Source organism: Pempheris klunzingeri, chromosome 6 (assembly GCF_042242105.1).
Source record: "Pempheris klunzingeri isolate RE-2024b chromosome 6, fPemKlu1.hap1, whole genome shotgun sequence".
NCBI classification, from domain to species: Eukaryota; Metazoa; Chordata; class Actinopteri; order Acropomatiformes; family Pempheridae; genus Pempheris; species Pempheris klunzingeri.
This window is the reverse complement of record NC_092017.1, coordinates 29,293,881-29,305,403: the sequence shown is the minus strand read 5'-3', so window position 1 is coordinate 29,305,403 and position 11,523 is coordinate 29,293,881. Positions and strand designations below refer to the sequence as shown.

At 52.5% G+C, this 11,523-nt stretch overlaps 1 protein-coding gene across 1 annotated transcript; it reads left to right on the top strand.

Annotated features, from left to right (window-relative positions):
• The first annotated feature begins 38 nt into the window (after nucleotides 1–38).
• med16 (mediator complex subunit 16) lies at nucleotides 39–8,246 on the top strand. The gene is made up of 17 exons (XM_070832865.1): nucleotides 39–190; nucleotides 324–393; nucleotides 1,101–1,282; nucleotides 1,552–1,659; nucleotides 1,762–1,931; nucleotides 2,055–2,336; nucleotides 2,710–2,859; nucleotides 2,928–3,033; nucleotides 3,128–3,283; nucleotides 4,309–4,532; nucleotides 4,692–4,898; nucleotides 5,505–5,715; nucleotides 5,807–5,940; nucleotides 6,207–6,399; nucleotides 6,638–6,854; nucleotides 7,067–7,150; nucleotides 7,271–8,246. Exons 3-17 carry the CDS (start codon nucleotides 1,144–1,146, stop codon nucleotides 7,395–7,397), a joined length of 2,508 nt encoding a protein of 835 aa, XP_070688966.1. The 5' UTR covers nucleotides 39–190; nucleotides 324–393; nucleotides 1,101–1,143; the 3' UTR covers nucleotides 7,398–8,246.
• Nucleotides 8,247–11,523: the final 3,277 nt, after the last annotated feature.

Genomic DNA, 11,523 nt, shown 5'->3' with positions numbered 1-11,523 from the left:
ACCCGTGGGGTCCTGACACGTTGTTGAACCGAATGAACGGTGATTTTCTGTTTGTTGCACTGGAGCAACGTTTACATTTCAGTTATCAGCCGAAACGGACTCCTCTCATGTATCTTGTTTGTCTTTGTAAAAGTTAAAGGCCAAAGTTTGTCAAGAAAACAGTTTTAGTTTGATTAGAACTGCGTCTAAGGTAAGCTAAGGTTAACAGCTGCGTTTCAACAGTTTACAACATCTGAACTGCTACTAACTAACTATGTGAACCAACGACCGGCTGTTAGCTGATCTGAGTTCTGACTGGAGTCTCACTAACTCTGTGCCCTCAGCTGTTGAACCTACAGCCAGCCGGAGTCCAGACTGTCCAGACTGGGGAGAAGAAGAGCACCAATACTGCAGGTAGTGAAAGAGCACGCAGGTGTTATCAGCTGAATGTGCTTCAGGTGTCCAAAGCAAAAGAACTCCTCTTCATAGTATTAACACAGTACAGATCACCGGTTACTCCCCTCTCCTCCTCTCTGGTAGCCGATCGGTGATCAATCAGATGGTTATCCAGTGTTTCCCATAGAAATATTTTTAGGCCCAGTAGCAAGAGCTGGTTTCTTGGTTCTGTTTCTTGGTTGTTTCCACGTGGAACACTTGTAGCAAAGTGATCACAAAACTTGAATTATTGAATAAACACACTGTGCTCTGCTGAATGCTGCACATTGACGTGGCTTGAGAGGAATGTCACCGTGCCGTCGTGGTCAGAAATCCCTCAGTGACTCAGATTTTCATACAGGCTCAGTTCCCCCCCGAGCTCATTCATCACCTGCCGGGAGTGGAGATCTGTCTGGTTGGAGGAAACTCTGCTCTGAGGATGGACTGATATTGCTAACAGTGATGATGAGCTGTGTAAGTTTATGGTGGAAGAATGTCTGTGACTCTCTCTGCTCAGAGGAGCGATGAGCTGGATTAACCAAACCTCGTCTTTCCCACCGCAGCTGCCTCAGGAGCAGGCTGGGGGGGCTCAGTGTGTGACTGAAGGTCCACTGTACCTCTGAGCCTCAGCAGACCTCTGGTCTGTTTCTGTTTCTTGTTTTCCTCACCTGTCCCTGTGTTCTCAGGTGAGGGGTCCTCCTGGCCTGCAGCTTCTTCGGTAGTCACGTCATGGAGCTGGCGTACGTGTGTGAGTGGGAGAAACGTCCGAAGAGCACCCACTGTCCGTCCATCCCTCTGGTCTGCTCCTGGTCCTGCAGGAACCTGGTGGCCTTCACCACCGACTTGAAGAACGACGACGACGACAAAGGTCCGCCACACACCTGCAGAACAGACACGCCCACCACACACCTGCAGAACAGACGCACCCACTGACACGCCCACTGACACACCTGGACTACAGACACGTCATTCCTCCTCTTCAGGACCTTAATGACTCCTAATAGAAGTCTGTAGAAGCTCTGAGGTTCTACTGTGTTTTCATTGTGTTTTATAAACCAAAACAGGAAAGACAACAAGTGTGTGTGTGTGTGTGTGTGTGTGTGTGTGTGTGTGTGTGTGTGTGTGTGTGTGTGTCAGATGTTAGTCACATGATTCACATCATCGACACTGAGCACCCCTGGGACGTTTACTCCATCAACTCTGGACACACTGAGGTCATTTCCTGTCTGGAGTGGGACCAATCAGGTGAGTGGAAACGACGTTTCACGTGTCGTCTCTGTATCCACGTGTTTTGTAGCGGTTTGACGTGTGGTCATGCTTTCAGGCGTATTGTGTTTGCGTGTTCAGGGTCACGGCTGCTGTCGGCCGACGGCGACGGTCAGATTAAGTGCTGGTCGATGTCGGAGCACCTGGTGAACAGCTGGGAGAGCGTGCTGTCCAGCTCGGTGGACGGAGACCCCATCGTCGCTCTCAGCTGGCTGCACAACGGGGTGAAGCTGGCGCTGCACGTGGAGATGGTAACACTGACATACATGGAACATACACGGAACATACGTGTAGAGCTGTCAGACATGTGGGAGACAGAGGGTCACCCTGTCAGACGGTGAACAGGAATCAATCATGTCACTCTCTCCATCCAGTCAGGTTCTACCAACTTTGGAGAGAAATTTTCGCGGGTTAAGTTCTCTCCATCTTTGACGCTGTTTGGCGGGAAGCCGATGGAGGGATGGTTGGCAGTGACGGTGAGCGGTTTGGTCACCGTATCGCTGCTAAAGCCTGGCGGCGCCCTGCTGACAGCGAGCGAGAGCCTCTGCCGGCTCCGAGGACGCGTGGCGCTGGCCGACATCGCCTTCACCGGGGGAGGGAACATCGTGGTGGCGGCGACCGACGGCAGCAGCTCGTCCCCCGTCCAGTTCTACAAGGTCAGAACCAGAAGAACACGTGATTATCACTGTGACACGTCAGGAGGACGTTAATGTGTTCAGTGTTCAGGTGGTGAACGTGTTCTGTGTTCTGTGTTTAGGTGGTTAATGTGTTCTGTGTTCAGGTGGTGAACGTGTTCTGTGTTCTGTGTTTAGGTGGTGAACGTGTTCTGTGTTTTGTGTTCAGGTGGTTAATGTGTTCTGTGTTCAGGTGGTTAATGTGTTCTGTGTTCAGGTGGTGAACGTGTTCTCCGTGTTCTGTGTTCAGGTGGTTAATGTGTTCTGTGTTCAGGTGGTGAACGTGTTCTCCGTGTTCTGTGTTCAGGTGGTTAATGTGTTCTGTGTTCAGGTGGTTAATGTGTTCTGTGTTCAGGTGGTGGTGAGCGTGGTGAGTGAAAAGTGTCGCATCGACACCGAGCTGCTACCGTCTCTGTTCCTGCGCTGCACCACCGACCCCCTGAGGAGGGAAAAGTACCCCGCCGTCACTCACCTCAAGTTCCTCACCAGGGAGAACTCTGAGCAGGTAACCACGAGAACCACTGAGAGCTGTGAACAGGGAACCAGTAGAACCTGACGGAGCCTGTGTTGCAGGTTCTGCTGTGTGCGTCCAATCAGAGCGGCAGCATCGTGGAGTGCTGGTCTCTCAGGAAGGAGGGACTTCCTGTCAACAACATCTTCCAGCACCGCTCGCCAGTCGGTAAGAAACACTGCGGTCACACCAGTTCTGAGTGGTTCTGTCTGCTCCGCTGATGTTGGTTCTGATCCAATGTTCTGACCTCTGACCCTCTCAGTCGGGGAGAAGCAGCCGACCATCCTGAAGTGGAGGATCCTGACGACCACCAGCGACCTGGAGCGAGTGTCAGCCGTCGCTCTGCCCAAACTGCCCATCTCTATCTCCAACACTGACTTGAAGGTGGCATCAGACACAAAGTTCTGTCCCGGACTGGGTGAGGAGAACCCGACCCGTCTGTCAGGAAGTCTGGACTGTGTCTTTCCTGTTCTGTGTTCCATCGTCACGTGTTGATAATATTAATGAGTTTTATATCTCGTGTTTGGATATTTTCGTGATGGAGGAAAACGGCGTTCAGGCTCACTGGAAACGCTGTTCGGGGGGAGGTGCTTGTGTCGTCTGTGTTCGTGGGGACATCGTGACCTTATGTTGTTTCATTGTACTGAGCGTGCTCTGTGAAGCCAAGATGGCGGCTGCTAGCTTGTTCATGTGTGTTAGGTCCTGCTGGTTTGATTCCCTGTTTCCATGGTGACCATCATCACGGCGCCACGCAGAGGCTGATACATATACTTAGTTTTTAATTAACCTCTCCGTACACAGAAGAGGGCGTGGCCACCATGACCTCACCACTGGTCTGTGGACGCCATTTTGAAGCCTCCAGTTTGACTTTACAGCCGTCGCCATCTTGGTTTCTTGGCGCCAGAGGGACGTTTGTTCCATAAAGACCTCCTCTGATTGGTTTAGACAGGACCCTCCTCTGATTGGTTTAGACAGGACCCTCCTCTGATTGGTCAGGTTCAGACAGGACCCTCCTCTGATTGGTCAGGTTCAGTCAGGACCCTCCTCTGATTGGTCAGGTTCAGTCAGGACCCTCCTCTGATTGGTCAGGTTTAGACAGGACCCTCCTCTGATTGGTCAGGTTCAGTCAGGACCCTCCTCTGATTGGTCAGGTTCAGTCAGGACCCTCCTCTGATTGGTCAGGTTCAGTCAGGACCCTCCTCTGATTGGTCAGGTTTAGACATTTAGACATTTTCTCATTGACTTCCATCCAATCAGACTTGTGTGTGTTTATGAACACATTTTGGGCTCCAGGTTGTGAAAACTCGCTGCGACTATTCACATCATTGTAACTGTAGAAAAGAGCTGCAGACCAACAGAAGAACCTGACAGACGGCCTTCGTTACATCAGAGGGCCTCATTACCCCCGTCTGACCACGGGTCTCCATGTCCCCTGTCCTCCAGGTCTGGCTCTGGCCTTCCATGATGGCAGCATCCAGATCCTCCACCGCCTATCCCTCCACACCATGGGCGTTTTCTACGGCTCCTCCTCCTCCTCCGCCCAGCGGCCCGGAGACCCCGACGCCGCCATCAAACGCCAGCGGACCACAGGCCCCGCCCTCCACTTCAAGGCCCTGCAGTTCTCCTGGACCTCACTGGCACTGGCAGGGGTCGACAACCATGGCAAGGTCAGCACACACTCACCTGGACACTTACATACCTGGAAACTCACCTGCCCGGTGGCCTCCAGGTGTGTTGTGTGGTTGTCAGTGTTTAGCCTCGTTACCATGGTGACTGTGCTCTCTGGTGGTCGTCCGTCCATCTGATGAATGCTATTTGGTCCTCAGCTCCACATGCTGAGGGTGTCGCCCTCTATGGGCCAGGTGCTGGAGATGAACACCACGCTGCGCCACCTGTTGTTCCTGCTGGAGTACTGCATGGTGACGGGCTACGACTGGTGGGATGTCCTGCTGCATGTGCAGCCCACCATGGTCCACAACCTGGTGGAGAAGCTGCACGAGGAGTACATGAGGCAGAACCAGGCCCTGCAGCAGGTCAGCAAGGCATGATGGGAGCAGAGCGAGCAGAGATAGACCTGTGAGATCCTTCCTGTTCAGCCACAAACAGCTGTTCTATCACTTTCTGCAAACACACCAGGCTACATTCACAAAAACGCAGAAAAAGCAGATTTTACCTCATTTTAACTCAGTAGTAGCAGCAGAGCAGCAGCTCCTGTGTCCTGTTCTCTAAAATCCCTGTTTTAGTGAATGTAGTCTGGTGTGTGTGCTGTTTGTGGTTAAACCAAAAGGATCTTCCAGGTCTCTCTCTGTAGGGATCCTTTCCATGATGCTGTCACACACTTAGAATAACACTCTGAGCCTGTCAGTGGATCAAACAAGCTCTTTTAGTGGACCTACTGTGATCAGGTGTGATATTTAGATAGAACCCAGGTGTAAAAACAATTTTCTCTTCTCAAATGCAGACAGAATATTATCATATGTTCTACTTCACCTGTTTCCAGTGAGGACACTTCACACACTCCCGTTTTCTTCAGTCTAGTTTCCTGATGTTTTTAGAAAAATGAGCAGTAAACTACACCTCCCATGATGCCTCAGTGTAGCTGTACGTCCCCTCTCTAAACAGCGTAATGTCTGTCTCAGGTTCTGGCAACGCGGATCGTGGCGGTGAAGGCGTCGCTCTGTAAACTTTCCACGGCAACGGCGGCTCGAGCCTGCGACTTCCACGCCAAACTGCTGCTGATCGCCATCAGCTCCACCCTAAAGTCTCTGCTGAGGCCGCACGTCCTCAACACACCTGACAAGAGCCCAGGTGACCGGCTGGCCGAGATCTGTGCCAAGAACACTGACACAGGTGAGACGTCTGAGGGACAGGTGAGACACAGGAGGCACCAGGCATAAAATATTGATCAGGTGATCTGCAATTGACCAGTGTGTTTCCTCAGATATTGATAAGGTGATGATCAATCTGAAGACGGAGGAGTTTGTGTTGGACGGCCCTCCCCTTCAGTCCCTTCAGCAGCTCATCCAGTGGGTCGGAGACTTTGTCCTCTACCTGCTCGCCAACCTGCCCAACCAGGTGAGATAACGAGAACACAGCTAATGTGAAAACAGCTAATGAAAATATAGCTGACAAGATTTCAGCCAAAGACAATACAGCTAACGAGGACAGAGCCAACAGGAACACGGCTAATGAATATATAGTGAACATATATATGAGGTTACAGCTAATGAGAAAACAGAACTCAGAGCCAGCGTTCCTTCTGAGGAACATTAAGTCACTTATGATGCTGAAAACCACCAATTGGACCGTCAGGCCTGACGTGTTGCTGTCGTGTCCCACAGGGCTCCATGGTCCGGCCCGGGTTCGGCTTCATGAGGGACGGGGCGTCTCTGGGGATGCTGAGGGAGATGCTGGTGATGATCAGGATCTGGGGTCTGCTGAAGCCCGGCTGCCTGCCCACCTTCACCGCCACATCGGACAACCAGGACAGCATGCAGCTGCTCTTCAGACTGCTCACCAAGCTGTGGCTCTGCTGTAAGGATCCCTGGTCTGGCCCTGGTCTGGTCCAGGACCGTTCCTGGTCCAATCCTGGACTGGGTTTGGTCTAACCGTCTCAGATGTTGTGTTACTTATCCTGGACCTCGTGGTCAGGCCCTGAGTGGATCCGGCTCCAGTCCAATTCTCAGTGTGGCGGTCCCCCCTGTCTTGGCACCGTCGGTGTTGCACGTTGCGTGTGGTCATGTGTGACTGACTGGTGGTCTCTGTGTCTCAGCCCGGGACGACGGCCCCCCCCAGGACCCCGATGAGAGCCTGATTGACGAGTGCTGCCTGCTGCCCAGTCAGCTGCTGGTCCCCAGCATGGACTGGCTGCCCGTCAACGACGGCGTCATCGTCAGGCTGCAGGGGAAACACCCCCTCAGGCTGCAGTTTGGGAAGGCCCTGTCCCTGCCTGGAGGGGGCGCCACCACCCCCCTGGAGGTCTTCACCAGGTAACACACACCTGACCCTGAACCAGAACAGACCCCGACCACGACTCTGACCTCATTATAGACTGTATAACAGAAATGGGCATTGTGTGTGTGTGTGTGTGTGTGTGTGTGTGTGTGTGTGTGTGTGTGTGTGTGTGTGTGTGTGTGTGTGTGTGTGTGTGTGTGTGTGTGTGTGTGTGTGTGTGTGTGTGTGTGTGTGTGTGTGTGTGTAGGAGTCCTGGCTCTCAGAGGATGGATAACCTGCGTTGTGTCCACATGGGCGTCTGTCCCACTGAGGACAGCAAGGCCTGCACCAGGTGAGTCCACAGGAAGTGACGTCACACTGGAGCCGTTCCTTTAAATGTTCAAAAATAAACGTTTGGAGAAAAGTTTGGAGGAACGTTTAGAGAAGTTCTTGTTGTTGTCGTGTTGTGCAGGTGCGGCTGTGTGACGATGCTTCGTTCTCCAAACAAGACGAACGCCATGAAGCAGTGGGAGCAGCGCTGGATCAAAAACTGTCTGTGTGGAGGTCTGTGGAGGAGGATCCCCCCAACGCTCAGCTGAACAACCTCACCTGAACGCAGCACACACACTGAACGCAGCACACACCTGAACGCAGCACACACCTGAACGCAGCACACACACTGAACGCAGCACACACACTGAACGCAGCACACACCTGAACGCAGCACACACCCACACTGAACGCAGCACACACACTGAACGCAGCACACACCTGAACGCAGCACACACACTGAACGCAGCACACACCTGAACGCAGCACACACACTGAACGCAGCACACACCTGAACGCAGCACACACCTGAACGCAGCACACACACTGAACGCAGCACACACACTGAACGCAGCACACACCTGAACGCAGCACACACCCACACTGAACGCAGCACACACACTGAACGCAGCACACACCTGAACGCAGCACACACACTGAACGCAGCACACACCTGAACGCAGCACACACACTGAACGCAGCACACACACTGAACGCAGCACACGCCTGAACGCAGCACACACACACACTGAACGCAGCACACGCCTGAACGCAGCACACACACACACACCTGAACGCAGCACACACACACCTGAACGCAGCACACACACACACACACTGAAAGCAGCACACACACCTGAACGCAGCACACACACACTGAACGCAGCACACACACACTGAACGCAGCACACACACACACACACACTGAACGCAGCACACACACCTGAACGCAGCACACACACACCTGAACGCAGCACACACACACACACACACTGAACGCAGCACACACACACACACACACTGAACGCAGCACACACACACACACACACACACCGTTTCTCTGCCTGTAAATAAAGTTTGGTTTCTATTTCCTTGTGTAATAAAGTGTCAAAATAAAAGCTTTTCTTGTTTCTGAGTCTCAAAATGATCCACAGACGTTTTACCTTCGACAGTTCAACACATGACTGAGTGAGTTAACGAGTGAATGAGTGAGTTAACGAGTGAATGAGTGAGTGAGTGAGTTAACGAGTGAGTGAGTGAGTTAACGAGTGAGTGAGTTAACGAGTGAATGAGTGAGTGAGTTAACGAGTGATAGCTAGCGAGCTAACTAGCTCAGCGGTTTGACGCCAAACTAAATGGAACAAACATCGTGTGTGAAAATCAGTTCAAGCAGAAGGTTCAGACCCGTTGGATTCTGGACCTGAAGAGGATCCACTCAGGATCAGACCAGATCAGACCCAGAACCACAAACTGGATCCACTGGATCTCTCTCCCTCCCTCCCTCCCTCTGCCTCTCTCCCTTTCTCTCTCTTCCCTCTGTCTCTCTCTCTCCCTCCGTTTCTCTTCCCTGTCTCTCTCTCTCTTCTCTCTCCCTCCCTCTGTCTCTCTCTCTCCCTCCGTCTCTCTCTCTCCCTCTGTCTCTCTCTCTCCCTCCCTCTGCCTCTCTCCCTTTCTCTCTCTTCCCTCTGTCTCTCTCTCTCCCTCCGTCTCTCTTCCCTGTCTCTCTCTCTTCTCTCTCCCTCCCTGTCTCTCTCTCTCTCCCTCCATCTCTCTCTCTCCCTCTGTCTCTCTCTCTCCCTCCGTCTCTCTCTCTCCCTCCCTCCGTCTCTCTCTCTCTCTCCCTCTGCCTCTCTCTCTCTTCTCTCTCCCTCCCTCTGTCTCTCTCTCTCCCTCCGTCTCTCGCTCTCTCTCCCTCCCTCTGTCTCTCTCTCTCTCTCTTCTCTCTCCCTCCCTCTGTCTCTCTCTCTCCCTCCGTCTCTCTCTCTCCCTCTGTCTCTCTCTCTCTTCCCTCTGTCTCTCTCTCTCCCTCCCTCCGTCTCTCTCTCTCTCTCCCTCTCTTCTCTCTCCCTCCCTCTGTCTCTCTCCCTCCCTCCGTCTCTCTCCCTCTCTCTCTCTCTCTCCCTCCCTCCGTCTCTCTCTCTCCCTCTGTCTCTCTCCCTCCCTCCGTCTCTCTCCCTCTCTCTCCCTCCCTCCGTCTCTCTCTCTCCCTCTGTCTCTCTTCCCTCTGTCTCTCTCTCTCCCTCCCTCCGTCTCTCTCTTCTCTCTCCCTCCCTCCGTCTCTCTCCCTCCCTCCGTCTCTCTCCCTCTCTCTCCCTCCCTCTGCCTCTCTCTCTCCCTCTGTCTCTCTTCCCTCCGTCTCTCTCTCTCTCCCTCCCTCTGCCTCTCTCTCTCTTCCCTCTGTCTCTCTCTCTCCCTCCCTCCGTCTCTCTCTCTCTCTCCCTCCCTCCGTCTCTCTCCCTCCCTCCGTCTCTCTCCCTCTCTCTCTCCCTCCCTCTGCCTCTCTCTCTCCCTCTGTCTCTCTTCCCTCCGTCTCTCTCTCTCTCCCTCCCTCTGCCTCTCTCTCTCTTCCCTCTGTCTCTCTCTCTCACTCCCTCCGTCTCTCTCTCTCTCTCCCTCCCTCTGTCTCTCTTCCCTCCGTCTCTCTCTCTCTCCCTCCCTCTGTCTCTCTCTCTCCCTCCCTCCGTCTCTCTCTCTTCTCTCTCCCTCACTCTGTCTCTCTCCCTCCCTCTGTCTCTCTCTCTCTCTCTCTCTCTCTCTCTCTCTCACCCCCCCCCCTCCCTCCGCCAGGAAACGGAAAACGCTCTCAGCTCGGTCTTATTTCAGGGAGGTCGGAGTTAAACCGGGACTAACGGGACCAGACCCGGACCGGACCGGCCCGGACCAAGTGTGTCCGGTGTGGTGGATCCGGTTCTGCTGCTGGAGGACGAAGCGTGACCGGAATCAAAGCGGGTCGATGGTCTGAGGTGAGACCGAGTCCGCCTGTCCTCCCGTCGGTCCGCTGAACGCGCGCGTGTATGTGTGTCTATATATGTGTGTGTGTGTGTGTGTGTGTGTGTGTGTGTGTGTGTGTGTGTGTGTGTGTTTGTTGGATGACTGCAGTGTGTGTGTGTGTGTGTGTGTGTATGGGCCACACTGAGCTGCAGTGTGTGTGTGTGTGTGTGTGTGTGTGTGTTGGATGACTGCAGTGTTTACCTGTCTCTCTCTCTCTCTCTCTCTCTCTCTCTCTCTCTCTCTCTCTCTCTCTCTCCGTCTGTCTGTGAGCTCTGACTTCTGATTGACTAGATGTTAATTGGCAGCAAGTGGAAGAGGAGAGATGAAGATGATGAAGATGATGGTGGTGATGATGGTGATGGTGATGATGGTGATGATGATGATGATGATGGTGATGATGATGTGATGATGATGGTGATGATGATGATGTGATGATGGTGATGATGATGTGATGATGATGGTGATGATGATGATGTGATGATGGTGATGATGATGATGTGATGATGGTGATGATGATGGTGAAGCGGTGTGCGTGTGTGTTACTGTGTGTGTGTGTGTGTGTGTGTTACTGTGTGTGTAACGGTGTGTGTGTTACTGTGTGTGTAACGTCTGTGTGTGTGTGTGTGTGTGTGTGTGTTACTGTGTGTGTAACGTGTGTGTAACGGTGTGTGTGTGTGTGTGTGTTACTGTGTGTGTAACGTCTGTGTGTGTGTGTTACTGTGTGTGTAACGTCTGTGTGTGTGTGTGTGTTACTGTGTGTGTAACATCTGTGTGTGTGTGTGTTACTGTGTGTGTAACGTCTGTGTGTGTGTTACTGTGTGTGTAACGTGTGTGTAACGGTGTGTGTGTGTGTGTGTGTGTGTGTGTTACTGTGTGTGTAACGGTGTGTGTGTTACTGTGTGTGTAACGTCTGTGTGTGTGTGTTACTGTGTGTGTAACGGTGTGTGTGTGTGTTACTGTGTGTGTAACGTCTGTGTGTGTGTGTTACTGTGTGTGTAACGGTGTGTGTGTGTGTTACTGTGTGTGTGTTACTGTGTGTGTGTGTGTGTGTTACTGTGTGTGTAACGTGTGTGTGTGTGTGTGTGTGTGTGTTACTGTGTGTGTAACGTGTGTGTGTAACGGTGTGTGTAACGTGTGTGTGTGTGTGTGTTACGGTGTGTGTGTTACTGTGTGTGTAACGTGTGTGTAACAGTGTGTGTGTAACGTGTGTGTGTGTGTAACGTGTGTGTGTTTGTGTGTGTGTTACTGTGTGTGTAACGTGTGTGTGTAACGCGTGTGTGTGTGTTACTGTGTGTGTAACGGTGTGTGTTACGGTGTGTGTGTTACTGTGTGTGTAACATGTGTGTGTGTGTGTGTTATGGTGTGTGTTACGGTGTGTGTGTTACTGTGTGTGTAACGTGTGTG

Coding starts and splice junctions, on each gene's coding strand:
- med16 (XM_070832865.1), top strand. CDS start 1,144: ATGGAGCTGGCGTACGTGTGTGAGTGGGAGAAACGTCCGAAGAGCACC. Junction 3,034..3,127: donor CCAGCACCGCTCGCCAGTCG/GTAAGAAACACT, acceptor TGACCCTCTCAG/TCGGGGAGAAGCAGCCGACC. Junction 4,533..4,691: donor GGGTCGACAACCATGGCAAG/GTCAGCACACAC, acceptor TTTGGTCCTCAG/CTCCACATGCTGAGGGTGTC.